The sequence below is a fragment of the Mustelus asterias genome, unplaced genomic scaffold (assembly GCF_964213995.1).
Source record: "Mustelus asterias unplaced genomic scaffold, sMusAst1.hap1.1 HAP1_SCAFFOLD_150, whole genome shotgun sequence".
In the NCBI taxonomy this organism is placed as follows: domain Eukaryota; kingdom Metazoa; phylum Chordata; class Chondrichthyes; order Carcharhiniformes; family Triakidae; genus Mustelus; species Mustelus asterias.
This window is the reverse complement of record NW_027590172.1, coordinates 856,348-881,501: the sequence shown is the minus strand read 5'-3', so window position 1 is coordinate 881,501 and position 25,154 is coordinate 856,348. Positions and strand designations below refer to the sequence as shown.

Below are 25,154 nucleotides of genomic sequence, written 5' to 3'. Positions count from 1 at the left end.
AGCTGAAATATCTCACTCATTCGCTCGTGGATGAGGCAGAATCAGATTTTTGAGACAGCAGTGAAATTAAACAGTTAGCAGTCGGGCACAGTATTTGTCATGCTGTGTCTCACTGTGATAACTGGGGTGGCACAGCAGCTACTGTCAATACAAAAACCCCTCAGCACTAATTGACCGAGACTGGGGCAGTGCTCTGTTTTCCAATCCAGCATTATTTACAGTGCTGTATTATTTATGTCCCAGCCCTACACAAATAGCGAGAATTAATATGGAAAATTTATGATAACTATTTAATTATCAGTTGGTGTTTTCAATAACTTGATCATGTGACCCTCTATGAAATATAAAACATTCAGGTTATTTATGTAGAGCGAACGGTATCCACCAGTACAATAATAATTTCATGAAAATTTGCTTTCCCTCTGGCTTGTGAATTTTTAAAATACTGATGGATTTCTGTCTATTTTGTGCAGAGATGGTTATTGTATGACCCAGCCTAGAGAATGTGACACTGTGACGACATGGGCTACTGGGGACAAGGGACCATGGTGACGGTGACTGCAGGTAAGAACCATGCATTTATTTAGGCAGTGTTTTATTTGAGTTTTTGTTTTATACTTTTTCTCGATTTTATTAATTCATTCGTTCAATGTAATGTGGTTTGGTTGATTCTGTGCTGAAAATCTTTACAATGTTTCATGTGATCCTGCTTAAAATGGGGGTTATAGAATTCTACTGTTAATTGACAAAAGGTGATACTGAGTGATTCAGTCTCTTGTTGTGATTTGGTGTGTATCTGCTGAGGACATTGTGTGGCTGGGTTACTTTAAATGCCTTCCTTTTGTTAAGCAGTTCGGCGTTTCTTCAATGTTTAATCTCGGTGACATCTAGTGGCTGCGAGTTGCACCATCTACTGCACAAGTGTTTGAAATCTAACCCAATATTAACAAAATGTGTTAAAGTTTCTGCTTTAATGTTGCAAACATGTTCCGCTTAATCACAATCTGGTTTTGTTATCTCATTGTTGTGCTCATTTTAATTATTAGTTGCTTTGGTGATGGTTAGATTGGCTGGATTTTAAATTGAGATTTTCTGCCAATGTGAAATTTGATTCTGTTGCAACTGTTTGTAGAATTGAGCTGCTTCTGCATGAACCGGGGTTCAGTCCCTCAGTGCTGCGTGTTTCTGGTGAGGAGGTTGTCTGTCTGGGTGACTTTGAATCAGTAAAATTTGTGAAATGGTTCGGAGATTCTGCATTGTTTACACTCGGTGACACTGAGCTGTTCCACACTGTGATTGAATACAAACAGTCTGCGGGTTTTAAACTACTTGACGCGTGCCTGCAGACAGAAATCAGGCAGGCTTTATTGTATTTGTATTTTTTTAAATCGTAGCTGATAATTGCAGGTTAAACCAAACCATGGTTTATGCCACTCGTCCAAAACATAGTTTGCCACTGCATTCATAATTTGGGATACATGCCATGTTTAACCTCGGTGGCATCTGACGGCTGCAGCTTTTACCCACCCAATATTTAAATATGTTTGAAATCTGTTTGAAATATGACCCAATATGAATAGAATGTGGTAAAATTTCAATATCAATTTGTTGGACATATTCCACCTCCTCGCAATGCTATTGCTCTTATTCCAAATTTCTGTTTAGTTCAATCATTGATATACTTGGTGACGAGCTGGTTTGCTGGATTGAATATTGAGATTTCCTTGCAATCATATTTTTGATTTTGTTGAATGGATAATTGAGTTGCGTCCCCGTGAAACGGATTCATTCCCTCATTGATGTGTTTTGGTGTGTTTCTGTTGAGGAGGTTCTGTTGTTGGGTCACTAAGAAGGTTTAAAATGTGTGAAATGTTTTGGTGTTTCTGCATTGCTTAAACTCGGTGGCACTGAGCGGTTACACGTTTTCTGGTTAAATACAAATAATCTATGAGTTTGAAAATCCTTGTAGGGAGAAAATAAGCAGGTTGTGAAAGAAATAAAATAAAGGTATTACAGCATTTTTATAAATTTTAACTAACTCTTAGAAATTAAAATAAATCATGTCTTACAACGCTCAATCGGACACTAAGTAGTTGCTGCAAAAACAAACTTCTCATTAACAAGTTTGATAGTAAAATTAATATAAATCAAACTGTTATTAATCGGTAACATAACTACATATTCACAAAAGATTATTTTCTATTAATATCATTTCGCGTTAATCGGCTTTAATAGTTCTGCTGTGTTTTGCATACAATTAACATGACCAAAAAAGTTTCTCGGCTGGAAATATTTTGTGATAATTCCAGAAACTATTTCCATGATAACATGCTGTTTCCACAGCAGCGCTCAGTTCAACAAGATACTTTGCATTAATTGTTATATCCCCGATGAAGTTCGCATTCACTTAAATCTGAGTTTTGGAGAATAATTGGCAATAAAACGCTATTTGGCAATTTTTGTGCCCGATTATTACATTGTTTCTGTGCAGGCGCAGCATTCCTTCCAAGTAATTTGTAGTTGGATGCAGAGATAATTAATCACTAATCTCATCTCAAAATTTGTGAAATGGTTTGGTGTTTATCAATTGTTTCTGTATTGTTTCAACTCGGTGATCCTGAGCGGTTACACTTTTTCTAGCTAAATGAAAAAAACAAACTGCGTTTAAACATCCTTGTCAGGATAAAACAAACTGGTATCGGAAAAAATAAAACAAATATATATTTGAGCATTTTATTCATGTTAACTGATGCTTGCAGATTAAAGTAAATCATGAATTACAATTCTTACTGCGTCACTGTATCTCTGTTAGGGACATTACACTACCCTGGATCGGTTATATCTGATGTGCACATTTTCAGAAAAAAAAATATTTTTTGCCTAGTTTTCGAGATTTGAGATAGACAGGGAGAAATAGTTAAAAGTCGAAGGGAATTTTGAAATGAATATCAGTTTAATTTAAAATAAGTTATTGATTTTTGTTGTTGTAGTTTGAAAATTGATCAATTAGAATCCCACAGTTTGAATAAATGTGACAGAGTGAACACAGTTTTCTGACAGGTGGAATTCGCTCACACTAAACAATTGTTCATATAATGGTGTTTGAATTGTCGTAAGGTGTCAACAGAAACTGGCTAGAGATTTACAATTTAATACTTGAAATTCAAATAATTAATTTTTTATAATATTATAATATTTTTATATTAGTAATATTTGCTCTGCATTTAATAATAACATCCTGTCTCCCATTACTGCTGAACATAGAATAGAATTATTGGATGAATAAATGACAGAATGGAAGAATTGATTCTATTTGAGCATTATGTTTAATTAGTATTAAATGTTATACTGAAGAAAAAGTCTCGACTTATTTTGTGCATCATGTTTCAGTGTTGCAGAGGATTTGAATCAATTGTCCTCATTGTGTTTTTCATTGTTTAATTCAGAACTTCTTAATTTAAACAATATGTTCAGTAATTAAATTATATGGATGGTCCAAATTATTAAATCTAGGAAGCAGCTTCATTGACCTCAAACTGCCAGGCCGTTACAGTGTATACAAATTCAGAAACATGCATTCTTAACACGTTTGCAGGTTATAATAAGGCATTTGGAGTAAAAGTGGAAATGAAAAAACATGACAATGTTATTCGATTGAAGCAAATGAATTACAGATGTCTGAATCTTTCCATTCAGTAATTTGAAGTTTATTGTTTAAGATTTAATTGGAACCTAATTACTTCACAATGTTCGAGGCAGGGAAAGTTTTGAATGATTGAAAATTGATTTTATTAGGGAGTACAAATCAGCTAACAGGAAAAGTAACCGGCAATTAACAAAACAAAATATAATATTGGTGCTAATTAATTCAAAACAAAATACCTTGAATAATGCACGGGCGTGCAAAGTATCATCCGTTTCAGAGAATGTTTAATTGTATCGAAAATGAATTCAGAAACAAAACCTTTCTTTCATCAGCTATGCTTAGCTCGATAAGGTGTTTTACCTCGAATATTTTGTTGATTACATTTAATTAAGAAATTAGATCGAATCAGGTAATGATTTTCAATGTAAATGTTTCTTGGTTTATTTAATCCTTACTGTGTCACTGTATCTCTGTCGGGGACATTGAACTGTCCTGAATCTGTTATTTTTGATTCCTAATTTTCAGCGAAATTACATTTTTACATAGTTTTCGAGAAGTGAGACAGACAGAGAGACATAATGAAAAATCGACAGGAGTTTTGAAATGAATATCAGTTTTATTTAAAAGAGGTTATTGATTTTCTGTTGTAAATTGATCATTGATCAATTAGAATCAAACAGTTTGAATTAAATTGACTGATTGATCATCCCTACCCGCTGGAAAATCGATTGTTGCACCGTTTGTGTCTGTTCTGTTTCTGCGCGCGTGGTCACCGTGTTGGGCCAGGAAACTGCCTGACTGGTTGTAAAACTGCTGGTTCCTTCTGCTGTATTTCAGGGAGTGAAATTTGATTTATTTCTTCAATAAACTGGTATCTGTGAGAAATGTGACAGTTTGACTTGATGTTTGGCTCGGCGTCTCAGAAATGAGATCCCTAAAGCATATTGTGACCATCAGAGAGAGCAGAAACGTCAGATTGTAGAGGGAGATTTGGATGATTTTTAACCAGTCATGTACCGGCCTTGGGAATGTTCGATGAGCAAATACAAAGTGAGATTTACTATATTATGCTCCGTAGTAAAGCAGTCCATGACCTGTTTGGTATGACAGTTGAAGGTTCAAATTCATTTGCATCTTATTTTTAATCTTCTAAAGCTATTTTAGAGTCATTTGCTCGGCCAGAAGCTTTAATCATCAATAATTGTTCCTTGAGAAAGTGTTGATATGAAGCATCCTTGAATAACTGCAATCAATATGCTGCAGGCATCCGCCGTGCTGTTAGGCGGAAGTTCCAGGATTTTGACCCAGAAGGAACTGAGGTATTGTTTCAAGTCAGGATGGTGTGTGTCTTGGAGGGGAGCTTGCAGGTGGTAGTGTTCATATGTGGCTGCTGCCCTTATCCTGTTAGGATATAAAGGCAACGGGTTTGGACAGTGTTTACTATGGAGCCTTGGTGAGTTGCTGCAGTGCGTCTTGTATATAATACACACTACTGTCACTGCTTGTTAGTGATGGAGAGAGAGAATAGGGTGAATGAGGGGGCGGATAATCCTGTGGGTGGCTTTGCCCTGGATTGTGTCAAATTTCTTGAGTTTTTACAGGTTTCCCTCATTGAGGAAAGAGGAAATTATTCAATTGCGACGAATTGCGAAAGATTTAAATGTTTTTCCAACCCTTGGCCCGCGCTCCGTATTGTGCTCACTTGTCACTCCCACTTACTGTGTGAATGGGTGAGTATGTGTGGAGTGAGTGTGTTTTCCAGACTGAATCAGCCAAATAGAAACTTATACACATCACACACTCTCACACACATAAATACTCTCATATTCTCTCACACATGCACACACACACACATACATACTCACACTTACTTTCTCTCTCATACGGTCTCTCTTACACACCCATACACATTCTCTCTCTCACGTTACTCATACACTCTCTCAATACAAATACATACATCGTCTCGCTCTCTCCATCAATCTCTCACATCCCCATACACAAAAGCGCTCACATCCCCACACACACACCCATTCTCTCTTATACACAGACACACACTCTCACATAAGCACAGTCTCACACTCTCGCGCACGCACTCTCACATGCACTCTCTCTCTTCCACTCTCTGTCACACACGCTCAAGCTGTCTCACATTTCTTCACATGCTCTCTCACAATTCCTCTTGCACACGCATCTCTCGCTCTCACACACACGCACATATTTCTATTTTTCTTGCGCACACTATCTCACACCTCTACATTCTTGCTCTCACACACTGGCTCTCTCACAATCACTCTCTCACAAACATAGAACATGCACACACTCTAACACACATTCTTACACACAGACACAGTCTCTCACATAAGCACAGTCTCGCGCACACATTCTCTCTCTCACACACACACATGCACTATCCCTCTCACATTCCCTCTTCCGTACACTCTCACTTCGTCTCACACACATTCCCATGCTCTCTCTCACTCATACGAACACTTGCACACGTATTCTCTCACACAGGCACATATTTCTCTCTCTTTCACACGCTCAGTCCCTTACACATTATCTCACACATGCACAACCTTGCTCTCAAACACTGTCTCTCACAAACACCCTCTCTTTCACACGCACACAATCTCTCACACAGTCTCTCCTTCTCTTACACACGAACACACATGTATATACAATGTATCTCTCTTTAAACACTCCACCTATCACAGACACATGTTCTCTCAACAGTCAATTCACTCACACACACTCACGCATCCACTCTGTCTAAGTTTCACACTTTTTCTCGCTCACACACACTCTCCCTGCCCCTCCACACACACACACACACACACACACACACACACTCACACACACACACACACACACACACACTCACACTCACACACACACATACACTCAAACACCCCACATTGCTTCTATCTCCCACACACATTGCACATATCTTTCTCACTCACACGCCATCCCATGCACACTTTCACACACTGATGAACATATTATTTTGCTTTCCAATAGGCACTCCCTCTCACACACACTGTCTTTCACATGAACACAACACTCTCCCACACACATACCCTCCCTCTCAGGCACACACACTCTCTTTCACAGACATCGTGTATCTCAAATAGACACACTCCCTTTCACATCAACATACACACAATCACACACAGAAGTACTCTTTCACACAGACTCCCCACACACACACTCTCCCCGCCCCTCCACACACATACATTTTCAAGAAGAGACACACTGTCACACACAAAGAATAATTCTTCAAACACACATTCTGTCTCACACACACACATTATCTCACACACCCTTTCTCTCACGCACTCTCCCCTCTTGCACGCACAGCCCACTGTCTCACACACGTGCAAACGCATTCTATCATACGCAGGCATCCTCACACACACATTCTCTCTCTCTCTCTCTCTCTCTCTCTCTCTATCTCTCTCGCTCTCTTTCGCTCTCTCTCTCTCTCACACACACACACACACACACACACACAGACACACACAGACACACACACTCTCTCTCTCTCTCTCTCTCTCTCTCTCACACACACACACTTTCGATCTCACATACGTCAGAGTGTCTGTCCTTGACACCATAGAGTACAATCATAGGATGCTACAGTGCAGAAGGAGGCCATTCAGCCCATCGAGTCTGCACCAACAGCAATCCCACCAAAGCCCTATCCCCATAACCACATGTATTTACCCTAACTAGTCCCCCTGACACTAAGGGGCAATTTAGCACGGCCAATCCACCGAACCCGCACATCTTTGGACTGTGGGAGGAAACAGGAGCACCCTAAGGAAACCCAAACAGACACGGGGGGAACTTGCAAACTCCACACAGACAGTGACCCAAGTCGGGAATCCAACTCTAAGGCAGCAGCGCTAATAACTGTGCCACCGTGCCACCGCCACCGCCCCCCCCCACCCCGATACCCCCCCCCCACCCCGATAGCCCCCCCCCCCCACCCCCACCCCCACCCCGGTAGCATTTGAATGAGGGTGGGATCAAGGGGCCCGAGTAAAACTAGTCAATAAGAATCGGCGGGAAATTCTTCTCTGTTTGGAGTCATACTTAGCACAAAGCAACATGGTATTGGTGGTTGGAGGTCAAACATCTAAGTTCAGATTTCACTGCAGGATTTCGGCAGGGGACTGTTCTGGGACCAACAATCTTCTACTGCTTCAACAGTGACAATACCCTCCAACATGAGGTCAGAAGTTGGAATTTCCATGTGTTACACCGGACACAAACACCCAAAAAATAAGAAGGGAATTGGCTGAGACCAGGGCCGCCTGGCTCCCCAATACTGGTGTAAACTTGGTGTTTGATTCCTGTGCGACCCATCCTAGTTTTGCTGTCAGCTTCCCTACAGCTCCCTCAGTCTGACTATTTGTTCACTGGTACGTGTTTCTTGAAGAAAGACACCGACATTAAAGCAGCTGCCCGGTGATTTACACATCCCTGTTACAGAAAGCTGATCAATGTGGAGAATCAGGAAAAGATCGATGGAGAGGAAGAGGTGGAGGTGGCCCACTGACTCTCTCACCCTCAACCACATTTACTCACTCACCCTCAATGTTTCATCCGCACTCAAAGAACTTGACTCACTCACCCTCACTTACCCACCTTCCCTCGCTCACACACTCTCATTCATTCATCCCCACTCACAAATCCCAACTCACTCATCCCAACTCACTCATCCCAACTCACTCACCCTTGCTCACTCATCCACCCTCACACATTCAATTTCACGCACTCAATCTCATACACTCAACTTCACACACTCAATCTCACGCACTCAACCTCAGAAACTCATTGATCCTCATTCACCCTGAGTCACTCAACCTCACACCCTCACACCCTCACTCACTCAAAATCACTCACACAGATTCGCTCTCTCACTCTCACCCATCCTCACTCACTCACCCTCATTCACTCACATTCACACCCTCATTCACTCACCAGCACTCACTCACTCACTCAGACTCACTCGCCCTCGCACACCCTCACTCACTCATCCTCATTCACTCACTGTCACTCAGTCACCCACACTCACACGCTATCACTCACTCAACCTCACTCACTAACCCTCAGTCACTCACTCAGAGCCTCAGTCACTCACCAACACTCATAGTCACCTTCGTTCACTCATCCCACTAACCCACTCTCACTCACCCAGTCTCACTCACTCAGCCCACTTACCCACTCTCACTTATCCAGTCTCACTCACTCTCACTCACCCTCACTCACCGCACTTACCCACCTTCACTCATCCAGTCTCAATCACTCTCACTCACTCACCACACTTACCCTCCCTCACTCATCCAGTCTCAATCTCTCTCACTCACCCTCACTCACTCACCGCACTTACCCTCCCTCACTCACCCAGACGCACCCCCACACACTCAAGCTCAATTACCCTCTCTCTCTCACGTACGCCACCTGACCCATTCAAACTCACTGAGACTCACGCACCTACATTCACTCACACACCCTCACATATTCACCATCACTCACGTTCACCCACCCTAACTCACAGATCCTCAATCACTCATCCTCAGTCAAACACCTTTACTCACTCACCTTCACTCATCCACCCATCCGCATTCATTCTCCCTCACACACTCTCACACACCACCCTCAATAACACACCCTGACTCACTCACTCTCTCACCCTCACTTACTAAGTCACATTCACTCCTCACCCTCATTCACTCGCTCTCACTTACCCACCTTCACTAACCTTCACGCATCCTCACTCACTCACCCTCATTCATTCTCTCTTACCGACACTCACTCACCCACCTTCACTCACACATTCAGCCACCTTCACTCACCCACCCTCTCTCACACACCCTCATTTACTCACGCTCTCTCACCCTCACCCACACTCACTCACTCACCCTCAATCACTCATCCTCACTGAAAGAACTTCACTCACTCACCCTCACTTACCCACCTTCCGTCACTCACACACCATCACTCATCCACTCTCACTCCTTCAATCACTCACCCTCACGCACTCACATTCTCTCACTCACACTCGCTAAACCTGTGTGTTGAGGTCTGCAACGAGAGAGAAGAAAGATCTCAAGCGGCAGTTTGGTGTTCAAATGTGGGAGCTGCCCTGCGAATGTGGAGAGCTGGGGGGAATCCCTGGGGGCTCAGGGCCAAGGACAATGGCAAAGAGCCGGGGAGAACAGGAGGCGTGCTAAAGGGCAGAGAGCCGGGGGGGAAGGGCAGAGAGCCTGGGGAATGGGCCCACAGCCGGGCAACAAGGCTGAGAGCCGGGAAAGGGCAGAGAGTCAGGAGAAAGCGCAGAGAGCCAGAAGAAAGGGCAGAGAGCTAATAGAAAGGGCAGGGAGCCAGGGAAAGGGCAGAGAACCAGGAGAAAGGACAGAGAGACCAGGGAAAGAGGAGAGAGCCAGGATAAAGGGCATGGAGGCCGGGAAAAGGACAGAGAGCCGAGGAAAAGGACAAGAGAGCCCAGAGGAAAGGGCAGAGAGTCAAGGGGAAAGGCAGGGAGTCAGGGGGAAAGGGCAGAGAGCCAGAGGAAAGGGTAGGGAGCTGAGGGAAAGGGCAGGGAGCCGGGGGAGAGGGGACAGAGTTGGAGGGAAGTGTAGAGAGCCAGGTGGAAGTGCAGAGAGCCGGGTGAAAGGGGAAAAGAGCCAGAGGGAATAGCAGAGAGCCAGAGGAAAGCGCAGAGAGTCGGGGAAAATGGGCAGAGAGTGGGTGATCGACGGGCGGAGTGAGGATGTGCAAAATAGAGCGAGCACCACAACCAGATCATCTGCAATCTCAGTGAATAATGGAGGAGACTTCAGGGCCCGAATGGCCAACTCTTGCTATTAATGTCTGACCCTTCAATTAGTCAATGTTGCAATTATTTGAATTTGTAATCACATTGAGAGTTTCCTGGTCATTCAGTAAGTATTCATTCCGAAGGTAGTTTTGAAGCAAAGTCACTAATCTTCGTTTTGTGGAGTGAGGGGCAGTGAGTTGGAGAGAGGAAGGGGCATCAGTTAGTTTGAACACAGGCAATAGCCAAAACTACAATGTGGATATGCCGACGCTAGGTTGGGGTGGGCACAGTAAGGAGTCTCACAACACCAGGTTGAACTCCAACAGGCTTATTTGCAATCGTGAGCTTTTGGAGCTCTTTCATCAGGCGAGTGGCTGATATGAATGAAGAGACAACTTCTTCATCACAAAGTGCTGTTGTTTGAGAAATAGGTAGTGCCTGAAGTAATGGAGAAACTCTTTACACTTCTCTGTTAATCCAGTGAATGGTATGTCATTACGATGACATCAAAATGTTTTTTCTCTTTCCAATCTGATAGAGGTCGAGACAGTGATGTGAGTTTCTCCAAAGATGGCGATTCCCAAATGATAGGAGTAACAGAAGCTCAAAGGTGTATGTAGGTCTTAATCGGGAAATATTACCTTAAGTTCATAATTCTAGTCAAATTGTGACGTTCAAACATAGAAAACAGAAGCAAGAGGAGGCTCTTCGGCCCTTTGACCCTGCTCCACCATTCACTTTGATTACGGCTCATCAATATCCTGAGCCCGCCTACTACCCATATCCACTGATCCCTTTAGCCCCAAGAGTTATACCTAATATAGAAACTTACTTGTATAAATATGTTTGATTAATTAATAAACGCAGGTAAGAGTCTAACTTGTTGAATCGACTATTCTTTCCCAGCGACACCGTCTCCGCCCACTCTCTACAGCCTCGTCTCTTCCTGTCAGCAACACAACTCCGCTGGCTCCATCACCTACGGCTGTTTGGCGATGGACTACTCTCCAGATGTCTCCAAACTGACCTGGAAGAAAAATGGGCAGCTGATCGCCACTGGATTTAAGACTTATCCATCAGTGAGAAACGCGAAGGGAACCTATACCCTGAGCAGCCAGTTAACCATCACCGAGTCAGAGGGAGAGTGCAGCAAAATCAAGTGTGAGGTTCGACACAGCAGCTCGGTCAAGAGCATTGGAATGCAATGTAAGTGTTGTGGAACTTGGGCAAGACAGGAACGCTCTGATTGAACTGTATAAGGCTTTAGTTATAACTGATCTGTAGCACTCTGAAAAATTGAATTATGCAAAATCCAGGTAAGTGCCTCCTGACTGAAAAGTTGCTCAGAACCAAAGAACAACAGAAATGTTACTGTGCAGCATGAGGCCATTTAGCCCATCATGTCTGTGCTGGCCAAAAGGGAGAACAAATAAACGAGCCTGACAAAGTAAGCCTATTTTCCAGCCCTTGCTCCGTAGCATTGCAGCTTAAAGCACTTGAGATGCAGACCCAGATGCCTTTTAAATGACCTTGCTCCCTGGTAATTGAGCCCTCCACTTGGGGAATGAATTATTTTTGCCTACGTCCCTTATTTTTGTTGTGAACCACAATTATGTCACGCCTCAGCCTCCTCTTTTCCTAAAGAGAACAAACCCTCCCTATCCAATCTCGCCTCATGGCGGGAATTTTCAGTCCCTGGCAACATTCTTGTAAACCTCATCTCTCTCCAGAGTCATTACGTTATTCCTGCAACGTGGTGACCAGAACTGTACACGTGGCCTAACTAGCGTTTTATGCAGCTCCATCATTGTATCACTGTTTTTGCATTCAATATCTCACATAATAGAGGAACTAATCCGATATGCTTTCTTGATCAACTTTTCCAGCTGCCCTACCATCTACAAGGACCTGTGGACGTGCTCTCTAAGGTCTTGCATTTCCTCAATCCCTCTTAACATTCCAGTTTATTGCCTTGCTTTGTTTTCCCTCCCCAAATGCATTGTGTGGCGCTTTTGACGGTTGAATTCCATTCGCCATTTCCCTGCCAATTCAACCAAACCATGGATATGATTCTCAAATCGGCAGCTATGGTGCTCAAATAAAAGAACTAATTTTAATTGATGTCAATTGAATCTTCAAGTAACGTCTGAACATTTGTTTGTTGAAGGCCCACGCATTCTCCCCCCAACCGTTATCCTCACCGTGAGTTCCAGTGAAGAAATCACCAGCAGAAAATTTGCAACCATCGTCTGTTCAATCATCGATTTCCAGCCAAAGTTAATGACGGTGAAGTGGCTGAAGAATGGACAACCCATGGATTCAGGAATTGTCACCTCTCCCGCCTGTGAAGTGAACGGGAACTTCTCGGCCAGCAGTCGGCTGACAGTCTCCGCTCAGGAATGGTTCAGCAAAGTAGTCTATACCTGCCAGGTCACTCATCAAGGATTCACCCAGAGTCAGAACATCAGCGGATCTCTGGGTAAGAGACTCAAACCGAGGATAAAATATACCATTCCGATGTTAATCGAAATTAGGGATCTATTAAAGTTAGTACAAAGATAGAACAACTTCTAATTTGCTGTCATGTGGTTTGCTGCATTAGGACAGTGCCCCATTCAGAATTTCATCACAACAGCAATTTTTGTTATTCCTTCATGAGATGTGCATTTATTTCCCATCCCTGAGGGCACTTAAGTGTCAACCACATTGCTGTGGATCTGGAGTCACATGCATGCCAGGCCAGATAAAGACAGCAGATTTACTTTTCTAAAGGGCATTCGTGAACCAGGTGGGTTTTTACAACAATGGCTTCATGATGATCATTTGACTTTTAATTATAGATTTTTACTAAATTCAAATTTCACCACCTGCAGTGGTGAGATCCGAATCTGTGTCCCCAGAGTCGTGCCCTGGGTTACAAGACAATTGGCAACACCACCATGCCACTGTCTCCCCTTGAAATAGTGTTCCCTTCAATTTTGAAGTAACACAGTAAGCGAGGTGGTCTTGATGTCAGCTTTTTCCTGAGACAGCTGGTAAGATTTGGAGAGAGAGTCGGTGTCGGACTGTTTCACAGGTCACAGCATAGGGGTAAAATATTGGGAAGTGTATCCACCCTACTTATAAACTAACTGCCAGTACTTGGATCCTGAGTTCAGGAATGGTATATTTGTTGGGGAATACTGCAATGTTGATTCATGAGAATGAAACCGCTGCTAAAATACTTGAACAAAAAGAGAATAATTTCACAGAGCAGGCTGGTTTTCCATCCTCCATAGAGGTTGAAAGGTGATAGTTAGAGGTTGATATATCGAAGGCAACTTCGTCTCCTTCAGGCTGAAGACTGCTGTCCTGCTTCTGAAGAGGGAACTAGGGTTGATTTTCATTTTTCATTCACAGATCCTCCCCAGTGCCCTGATACCACAGTGACGATACAGCCACCACCAATAGAACAGGTCTTACTGGAGGCGACCGTGACCTTAACCTGCATCATTTCTCATGCTCCTTATGGAGTCAATGTGTCCTGGATCCGAGACAGGAAGTATTTGAAATCAGAGATTGCCGAAAAGCCAGGAGCGAATCCTGACAGCGTGGTCAGCAACTTAAACATCTCGACACAAGCCTGGCTGAGTGCGGCTGTGTTTGACTGCGTGGTGAGCCATCAGGATCTGCCGACTCCTTTAAGAAAATCCATCCACAAGGAAACAGGTGAGCTGAGAAATTGAAGCAATAAATGCGTCACTGTGTCTATTTCCAGTGTCAGTGTACTGGTCAATATTCAGTATTCAGTGCATTAATGGTGTCCCCTGAGTGGAAACTCCACTAACTAAAAACTGGGGGTTGTAGATATTTTTACGGGGAAATTTGATGTGTTGATGAATGAAAAGTGAACTGAAGGCGATGTTATTGGGTTGAGATCGAATAACGAGGGAGGAGCCTGATGTGGAGCATAAAAACCAGAAAACCAAAAATAAAGCCGATCAGTTGGGCCGAATAGCCTGATTCTGTGCTGTAAAATTTCTGAAACTTCCCAGTCCAGCCCCCTGAGTTATTTGAGAAAATAATTGTGTTCACCTCTGCTCCAAACTGGAAGTCAAAAATGGAAACATTTAAAATCGAAATGAAGCACATTTTTCTTATATCTAGCCAGCAGTTTCATTGTCTCCAGAATTCTCCAGTTTATTGACATTTATTGTACATTTTCTGCAGATCCAAATCCGCGGGAACCGTTCGTCTCTGTCCTCTTGCCCTCGGCAGAAGAAGTCTCCGCTCAGAGATTCGTCTCCCTCAGCTGCTTAGTGAGACGTTTCTCCCCTCGAGAGATCTTCGTCAAGTGGACCGTCAACGACAAGCCGGTGAATCCTGGGAACTATAAGAACACCGAGGTGGTCGCGGAGAGCGGGAATAGCTCCTTCTTCATGTACAGTCTGTTATCCATTGCAGCAGAGGAATGGTCCAGCGGCGCTTCTTACTCCTGTGTGGTGGGACATGAAGCCATCCCCTTGAAGATCATCAACAGAACAGTTGACAAATCCAGCGGTAAACCCAGTTTTGTGAACATTTCCCTTGCACTGATGGACACCGTTAATTCATGTCAATGAGAATCACTCGGTTACATTAAAAACTTCAATAAAAAGAATAAAATCTTTTTCCTCCAACGATAAATGAAATACCCAATTGCTTAATTGATTGGTTTTCAATTTTACTTCCACTATGTATCTTTGGTTTGAGTCAGGTATTTTCACGTCTCGGGCCCAAGCCTTGTTGAACCAGTGCACCCAGCTCAGATACACCCTGGGTTAGAGACAGAGTAGAGCACATTCATTACAGGATTCTGCAAAATATCTTCACCGACTTTCCTCCCACTGAGGAGAAATCTGACAATTTCAACATTTCTGACAAACAAACACAATTTAGATCTCGGTGTTCCTGCTTCTCTCATTGTCCATGCCTTTACCATTGATGTCAGCTTTAAGCTGCTGCACCACACCCACTGAGAACTGAAGTGAGGGTCACACACAAACATGGAGCAACAATCCCCCCCATCAGAGAGAGGGGAGAGTGAAATTGTGAACATACCGGATTCCTACTCACCCAACAAAGAGAGGGGAGGAGCAGCAGCTAACCCATGTACCACCACTTCCTCAATGAAAAGAGGAGGAATGTCATTATTTAATCCACTCACCTCCACCTCGTCAGTGGTTAGAACCATCAGGCACATTGCTTCACCGGGTAGAGAGAGGGAAATTATGAGCTCACTCTCCTCCCTCTTCGCAAGTAACGTGTTTGGAAGGGACCAGCTCTCTACGAGAAGAACCCAGTTGCCAACAGTACAAATTAGCTTCTGGCTTATTTGCTGCAGAGTTTGAAGTATCATTATCCTAATCAATGTGATGCATATATACTTATGCAACATAATTTTAAAATGTTTCTGCACTCTTGTTCCTGTTAATCATGTCCTGGCATTGATTTCCCATAATGCAAATTGAAACAAATGGTTGAATCCTCCCCGGTTTTTACTGTTCTGTCCCTGATGTTTCTGAGATGCATCAATGAATGATTTCATTCGTTCTCCTGATATCTCCGTGCCACTCACATAAACTACATTCATACAGCAAAACATTGAAAATATGCTCCATTATTCGTATTGTTTGGATCATTTTCAGTTAATGATTGCGGTGAAACTTGGAGCAACAGCTAAAAAATACACACACTGACAATACTCCACAAAACTGTCACAATTATAAATACACACACTCACACACATACACACACACACATCGACACAAATGCACAACTACACACACAAATACACATACTCACACATATGCACACAAATACAGAAAGACACATGTAAATATACACACACAACGCATGCATATACCCCCACACACATACATATACAGAAATAGGGACAGGCACATTCAAATACAGACACAGAAACACACAAGTACACAACAGATACACTTTCACACACCATAGGTACACTCAATACTTGCACAGACGAACACACATGCAGAGAAACAAGAATGCACACACAAATGCACTCATGGGCAAAACATGCACAAACAAAAATACACACTTACACAAATACACCCACACAAAAATACACCCAGACACAAACACATCCGTACACAAATATACATAGGGACACACCCATTCTCTCTCTCTCTTTCTCTCTCTCACACACACACACACACACACACGCACACACGCACACACACACACACATAAGAACATAAGAACATAAGAAATAGGAGCAGGAGTAGGCCATCTGGCCCTTCGAGCCTGCCCCGCCATTCAACAAGATCATGGCTGATCTGACGCGAATCAGTTCCACTTACCCGCCTGCTCCGCATATCCCCTAATTCCCTTATCGATCAGAAAACTATCTACCCGTGATTTAAGCATATTCAACGAGGAAGCCTCCACCACTTCAATGGGCAGAGAATTCCAGAGATTCACTACCCTCTGAGAGAAGAAGTTCCCCCTCAACTCTGTTCTGAACCGGCCCCCCCTTATTTTGAGGCTGTGCCCTCTAGTTCTGGTTTCCCTTCTAAGTGGAAAGAATCTCGCCACCTCTACCCTATCCAGCCCCTTCATTATCTTATATGTCTCTATAAGATCACCCCTCATCCTTCTAAACTCACATACGAACACATAGACACGCGCTCTTGTACAAACAGACACTAAAACAACAACATACACATACATAATCAAATATGTACAAACGCACACATGTACACATGAAACACACAAGTACATACACATACACATACGTGAGTAGGTACAGACCCAAACACAAACACATACATGCATAGACACAATACAGACAGATACACACGCATGCAGACCCACATAAATACACAAGCACATACTTAGACTCAAATAAATACATATATTAGCACACGTTCACGCTGATAGGAATATAGATATAAAGACACACAATGTTATACACATTCACACACATATATGGAAATACATATAAACAAATCACCAGACTGCATACAGAAGAACAGACAGCAAAACATTTACACACAAACATGTAGACGCAAACATTAACATGTTCATAGAACAGAACACCATAGCACACATTACTACACATCGATACACAAATAAACATCAACGCACCGTTATAAAGAATGTCAACACGTGTATACATACACTGACATGTTAACAGGCGTGCACACAGACACATGGAGAAACAGACGCACACAGAAAGGGAAACAGTAAGTAGTCACCTGATGATGGGGCAACGCTCCGAAAGCTCGTGCAACCAAATAAACCTGTTGGACTTTAACCTGGTGTTGTGAGACTACTTACTGTGCCGACCCCAGTCCAACGCCGGCAACTCCACAGAAAGGGAAACAAACATTACTAGAGTGACAGAAATTAACACAGAGCAATAGGCATAAACACATGTGCACGCATTAAGAATGGCATTAATATATATTCATCGACTTCACATAATAATAGAGTCATATATACACAATGACAAAAGAATAAAATATGCGCACAGATGCAGACACACAACTACACAAATCAACAATCACAGGCAAATGAACGCGCACATTAACACTCATAATCACATATTAACTCAGAGCCAAAGATTAATGCAGAGCACGAGATGCTCATGCACACGCACACAAATGCAAAATCTTCAATACAAACGGTAGGCAAATGATGAAAGTACAATTTAAACGTGACTTTTTAATGGAGATATCCACAGATTTATTATCCCAATGTACAATGAACATATAAACACGCTGAGAAACTGAATTAAGCTCACGATCTACTAAATATTTCCACCATAAAGAAGCACAGATCGGAAATTACATCCCAACTCTTAAACAACAACATTCACAGTTTACAGATCAGTAACCATCTGTGAAAACAATCATTGATCAGTGAACGTTCCTCGATATCAGTGATAATACTCTTCAATAGGTGATAGTTCCGAATTGTCAAAAAATCAACTGATTTTCAAGAAAACATCTTCAGTGCTTTCTGACATGGACTGTCCAAGGAATGTCAATAAAGATCAGGTGTGAAAATAGTTACGGAGATCGGTTACTGAGTGCCCTGAGCTTAAGAGTAGGTATACATTGAAAATTAGGTTCAAGAATAAATGAACAGTTTAAAAAGGAGAACGGGGAAAAGAAAAATAACAATAAGATTACCTGGATAAACAAAGTAATCTAATTTCATATCCTGGTCTCCGTCCCCTAGACTCCACCGACCGCATCTGGATTGAAGACAATGAGGATGATAACAGTAACATCTGGACAACGGCTTCCACATTCATTGTCCTGTTCTTCCTGAGCATTTTCTACAGCACTGCGGTCACTCTGGTGAAGGTGAGATGATTGAATGCACTCACATATCAAACTGACAGAATGGATTTGAAAAATCTCTCAATGTTCCATTAAAAACTCTAACTTTAATATCCCGCATCATAAACAACTGCTTCATTATTGTATCTTTCTTTTACAGATCAAGTGATGGGTTGAATTTTGGAAGCTGCAGATTTCCCTCAGCTGATTATTATGATCTCCGTATGACAGAAATACAATATCTACTCTTGGTGACTCTATCAGTAAAATTCTCTCAGTTTATCATTTTGAATCTGTAACTGAGACAATCATAGACGGTATTTCAGTTTTCAGAGTGAAAAGCACGAGGCATTTTTTGTTATAATGTAATTGTGGTTAACAGTTTCCCCATAGTTTAAATATCATGTATAAATAAGAAACTTTTCTCATTCCTTATCCATATTTGTTAATTCCTCTTTCTATTAAGGTCCTGTTTTCTCTTTCTGGTGTATGTAACAGATGTACAAATATTGACGGATTCCCTGTGCATGTGTTGTGTTCTCAATGTGAAGCTCGATCGTTAAATTCACTTTTCTAACTTTAAAAAATAATGTCGCTGTAAAATATTCTCTGAATTTTTAAAATAAATATTGAATGAAAATTTAACCATCTCTGGCTTGGCTTAATTCCGTTTTCCAAAGCCCATCAACTCCGCCCCATATTCCATATTATACGGTTTCCCCTCTTTCCCAGACATGTCTGTTCCCCCAGTCCTCTGTTTGAACTCAAGGCCGTTCAGTGAAAGAGTCACTGCGCCACCCAGTGGCCAATCCGTATAAAGACACCTTCATCTCTGCCTTTTTATGATAAAATCCAGAGACAGAGCGAGTGAAGAATGAGAAGAACCTCGGTGATTTCACTCATAAACTGGTCTGTCACTGACCGAGTTTCAGGTAATTCTAAAAAGCAAAGGCTCTGTTTCATCAGAGGCCGATGCAGGACAGTGTGTGGCAGAAGATAGTTTCCTTTACACTGCCCCTTAAAAAAACTATCAGTGTCGCTGCAGCGTGGGTCAACAGTGTGAATCTCTCTATATTTCGTCCGATGGAATACTTACAAGGCAGACATGCCACAAGCTAGATAGAGAACACATACAGAGCAGAGGTGCAAACCATGAGGTGAAACCAAGAGACTGAGGTGCATTTCACATAAGCACATAATAGATTACAAATTTCCAAATTAAGGCGAGTGCTATGGGATAATTTGAGATGACCAATACTGTATTTAACTACAGACAATATAAAACTCACGTGGCAGATATCTCTGTGTAAGGACGGAACATTTATTTAAAACAAAAACAGAACTATCAGCTGCTTGGAGATGACCAAAAGGGTTAAGTCGCTCTGGAACCGAGCGGCAGGATCTTTCCGATGCATCTAACGTGTACCATCAATAACAGATCAATTATAGATTTTCGTACCGATCGTTCCGACCTCATATTAGTTTCAGAATCAATTACGTTCAGTAAACATACATCAATAATAATTCCTGACAAGTTGCTCAGCCAATCGCATTTGACAACATAGCATAATGATATCTCCTTCATCCATTTAAATCGGAGGCTGACTCATCTGGAATCAGTATCTGGGAGAATCAGGAAGGTGAGATAGAGTCATAGAGTCACAGAGGTATAAGCATGCAAACAGGCCCTTCGGCCCAACATGTCAATGCCGCCCTTTTTAACGACAAAGCTCGTCCTAATTGCCCGTGTTTGGCCCATTACCCTCGATAGCCATTTAACTCTCTATGCACTTTTGAAAAGACTGTCTGGCAGCTTGTTCCAGACACTCACCACCCTCTGTGTGAAAGAATTACCCCTCTGGACCCCTTTATATCTCTCCCCTCTCACCTTAATCTTATGCCCTCTAGTTTCAGACTCCCCTACCTTTGGGAAAATATATTTACTATCTAGCTGATCTGTGCCCCTCATTATTTTATAGACCTCTGTAAGATCACCACTCAGCCTCCTACGCTCCAGAAATAAAAAGCCCCAATCTATCCAACCACTCATTATAATTTAAACCATCAAGTCCTGGTAGCATCCGAGTAAATCTTTTCTGCACTCTTTCAAGATTAATAATACCCTTCCTATAATAGGGTGACCAGAACTGCACAAAGTATTCCAACTGTGGCCTTACCAATATTTTGTATTGTCTCCAGACAGAACAACCTCTGTCTGGAGACAATACACATCTCTTTAACCTGTGTTTAATGCTCCCTCCATCCACATTGTCTGTACCTTTAAGACCTGGCTGGCTGTAGGGATTCGCATTCTAATCAGTATTCTGCAACTTGATTTTGTGTCTCTTTGCACTGTTTGAGAGCACATTTCCACTCCATCTGACGAAGGAGCAGCGCTCCGAAAGCTTATGGTATTTGCTACCAAACAAACCTGTTGGACTTTAACCTGGTGTTGTGAGACTTCTTACTGTGTTCACCCCAGTCCAACGCCGGCATCTCCACATCATGACTTTATCTGCAACACAAACAAACTGTTTTACTCACAGATGTGGGACACAGGAAGAAGGTTCAGTCGGTGTGAAGCTCAACCTCCAATGTCACAAAGCCCACCCACTGATTGGCTGGAGTATAAGTGTCCTTCCGGTCTGTTTCTGAAGCCTCTGCACCCACTTCCCCGCCTCCCTGCAGCTCCAGCATCCACATTGCGCATGGGCCAGTCCAAATCCGCAGAGCGCATGCTCCACACGGAATCAGGTACTGCGCCTGCGCAAGCGGCTGCTGTTGTGACAATACGGCACATTCTCTCTCGCTGCGAATGCTGGGTAAGAGCACCGCCATAGGAAGGAAATAATTTCAACACAAAATTGTATTTTGTCATCCAATTACGGTCAGAACTAGAGGGTTAATATATAAAATTATTAAACCAATTGATACATCTCCCAATGTGCATGGTGGGATTGTTACTGGACGAGTATTCCAGAGACCCAGGGCCCTTTTAGAGTCTACCCCACTCTGTCGTAGGTTGCAACAAGATATAGTTGGGTTGGTCACATGGGCAGAACACTGGTAGATTTCGAAATATTTCACCGTTCCTTCACAGTCACTGGGTCAAAATCCTGGAATTCCCTCCCTAACCGCATTGTAGGTAAACCCACAGCACATATACTGCAGCAATTCAAGAAGGTAGCTCACCACCACCTTCTCAAGGGCAATGAGGGATGGCCAGCGAGCAACACCCATGTCCCACAAATTAATAAAAAAATATGCTATTTAACCTTGATAAGTGTGAAGTGATGCACTTTGGAAGAAGTAACAAGACAAAGAAATAATTAATGAATGGAAGGACACGAGGTAAAATCAGAGGAGCAGATGGATCTTGGGGTATTTATTCACTTAAGGTAGCAGAGCAGATGAATAGAATAAGAAGGCATATGAGACACTTGCTTTTATCAGTCGTGGCATACAGTATAAGAACAAAGAGATAATGTTGGAGCTGTACAGAATGTTGGTTAGGCCACAGCTGGAGTACTGTGCGCAGTTCTGGTCACCTCACTATAGGAACAAAGAACAAAGAACAATACAGCACAGGAACAGGCCCTTCGGCCCTCCAAGCCCGCGCCGCTCCCCGGTCCAGGATTGAATCCTGAATCCAGGATCCCCGCCCAATTTTCCAGCCTATCTACATACCAATATCCTATCCACCGAGCTGTCCCTCACAGATACGATGCTTTGTTCATTACAACCTATTAACTCACCCCCACCCCCCCATTCCAGACCATGTGATCTCCAGGGAGAGGCGAAAACCCAGAGTGAAAAACCCCAGGGCCAATATGGGGAAAAAAAAATCTGGGAAATTCCTCTCCGACCCCCTGAGGCGATCGAAACGAGTCCAGGAGATCACAATGGCCCCGATCGGAAAATGCTTCCCAACCATAGTCATTTCCACTTCCACGAACACCATATGAATTCCCTGCCCCCGAGACAGGTTCCCAACTATCCGCAGTCTCGCTCTGTACTGGCACCAGCAAGATGATCATAGAATGAAGCCTTGAAACGAGAAACAAGGAACAATTAGCCCGCGCCGCTCCCGGGTCCAAACTAGACCACTCTTTTGTATCTCTCCATTCCCACTCCGTTCATATAGCTGCCTAGATAAGTCTTAAACGTTCCCAGTGTGTCCGCCTCCACCACCTTGCCCGGCAACACATTCCAGGCCCCCACGATCCTCTGTGTGAAATATGTCCTTCTGATATCTGTGTTAAACCTCCCCCCCACAGGATGTGATTGCACTGGAGGGGGTACAGAGGAGATTCACCAGGATGTTGCCTGGGATGGAACATTTGAGCTATAAGGAGACTGGATTGGTTTGGAGTGTTTAGAGCAGAGAAGGCTGAGGGGGACATGACTGTGGTGAATAAGATTATGAAGGATATGGACCGGGTGAGTAGAACCCTTGGTTGAGGGGTCAATCATGAGGGGATGTAGTTTTAGGGGGCCAGGCAAGAGATTCAGAGGAGAGTTGAGAAAAATCAGAGGGTGGTGGGAATCTGTAATAAACTGCCTGGGAAGGTAGTGGAGGCTGGAAACTTAACAACCTTTAAAAAGTATTTGGATGAGCACTTGAAATATTATAGCATTCAGATAAGGATATGGGACAAGTGCTGGAAAATGGGATTAGCATGGGGCTTAGTGGTAGCTATTGTTGGTGCAGACTCCATGGGTCGAAGGGTGTTTTCTGCACTGTATGACTATGACTGTAACTCTCGCTCAGTCTCTTTCACTCGAACAGCCTCTGTCTGTGTCTCTATCTATTTCCCTCTTTTGGTCTTTGTTCTATTTGCTCACTGTCTTTGTGCAACTAAATTTCACTGGACTGATTCCTGAGATGAGGCGGTTGTCCTTGGAGGACATTCAGTGGGATGAGTCTGTCCTCTCTGAAATTCAGAATCATGAGAAGTGATAGAATTGAAAAGGGAGGGAAAAGGAAGGATCAGGAAAGCAGCAAACACTTGATGTTGTTCCAGGAAAAGTGGAGTCTGGTGGTGTGGATGTCAGGTTTTACACAGCACATGGTCAGCCTGTGGATTCACCCAGGATGAAGAATCTCTGAATGATTCTACTCAAATCACCCGGAGAGGAACCTTTGAGACAAACCACCTAAGAAGGAGCAGCACATAAAGATATCCAAACACAGAGATCCAAACACACTCTCTCTCCCTGTCTCTTACACAGATATGGGCAAACATAGACACACACCCACACCCAGACAGACATCTTCATTCATAGACACACACCCACACAGATAATTCCAGCCCTATCACGTGGAGAATACAGCCCATTCTGACTAATACTGGAGATGAAATAACAGTGTCTTTACAAACCACAATGTTTGAGAAATTCAAGTAACCATTACCCGTCAGGGACAGTGAGAGTTCTGATGACCCATTTCCACTCCTTTCTCTAAACTTGAGTCTATATTGAACAACATCTGGAACAGCAGCAATGACAAATCACGAACACTGAGCTGCCTGTTGTCAGCCTGGGTGAAGAGCCCTGCTGGGGGATAGTGTAAATTACAGAACAACATCCCTGGGGAATCAGTGTCTCTTGGTTCTGGAATTACAGAAGATGCTAATTCCCCTCACATTGATGGTCCAGTTAATGAAGAGAATTCTAAGACAGGTTTCAAGCATAAAGAATATAATGTTGTTTCGACTCTGTCATCCTGGCCTCATTCATTACTGCTCCAATGTCCTGGGAAATGTGCTGCACCACCTGTTCAGATGCTTTCGCTGTGGGACTGAGTTCAGACAATCATCTCCTCTCACTGTAAACCACAGACACTGTTCATCTTTTTCAAAATGTGGATTCGAATCCGGGTCCCCAGAACATTAGCTGGGTTTCTGGATTAATAGTCTATCGATAATACCATTAGGCATCGCCTCCCCCAAATGTGTTCCCTTTAGAACAAAGAAGCTGAAATGGAGATTTCATGGATCTGTTCAAGATGATCGGGGTGGGGACGGGTGGTTTGATAGAGCAGATCGGGAGAAACTGTTCCACTGATGCGGGTCAGTAACCAGAGGACTGGGATTGAAGATAATTAAAGAAAGACAGACTGGCATCAATATCGCACATTTCCCAACCAGCAGGAATCACAATGGGATCATTGTTATAATGAAGGCTGAATGGCCGAATGCTGCTCCTACGGCTTATGGTCTATTCCTTAGTTCCCTCGAAACGGGGATAATCCCAGCCTCCCAAATGAAGATGCAGTCATTCAAAAATTAAAACAAAGTTGATTTTTTATTTTATTTTTAACCCAGAATACCAATATCTAAATCTGCAC

At 42.9% G+C, this 25,154-nt stretch overlaps 1 gene segment (V, D, J or C); it reads left to right on the top strand.

The window, feature by feature from the left end:
- Positions 1-478: 478 nt before the first annotated feature.
- Positions 479-19,448, top strand: LOC144484991 (Ig heavy chain C region, membrane-bound form-like). The segment is given in 7 exon segments: positions 479-564; positions 11,379-11,678; positions 12,640-12,951; positions 13,872-14,180; positions 14,682-15,011; positions 18,702-18,829; positions 18,966-19,448. Coding segments are annotated over 7 exon segments (1,431 nt in total).
- The last annotated feature ends 5,706 nt before the right edge of the window (positions 19,449-25,154 follow it).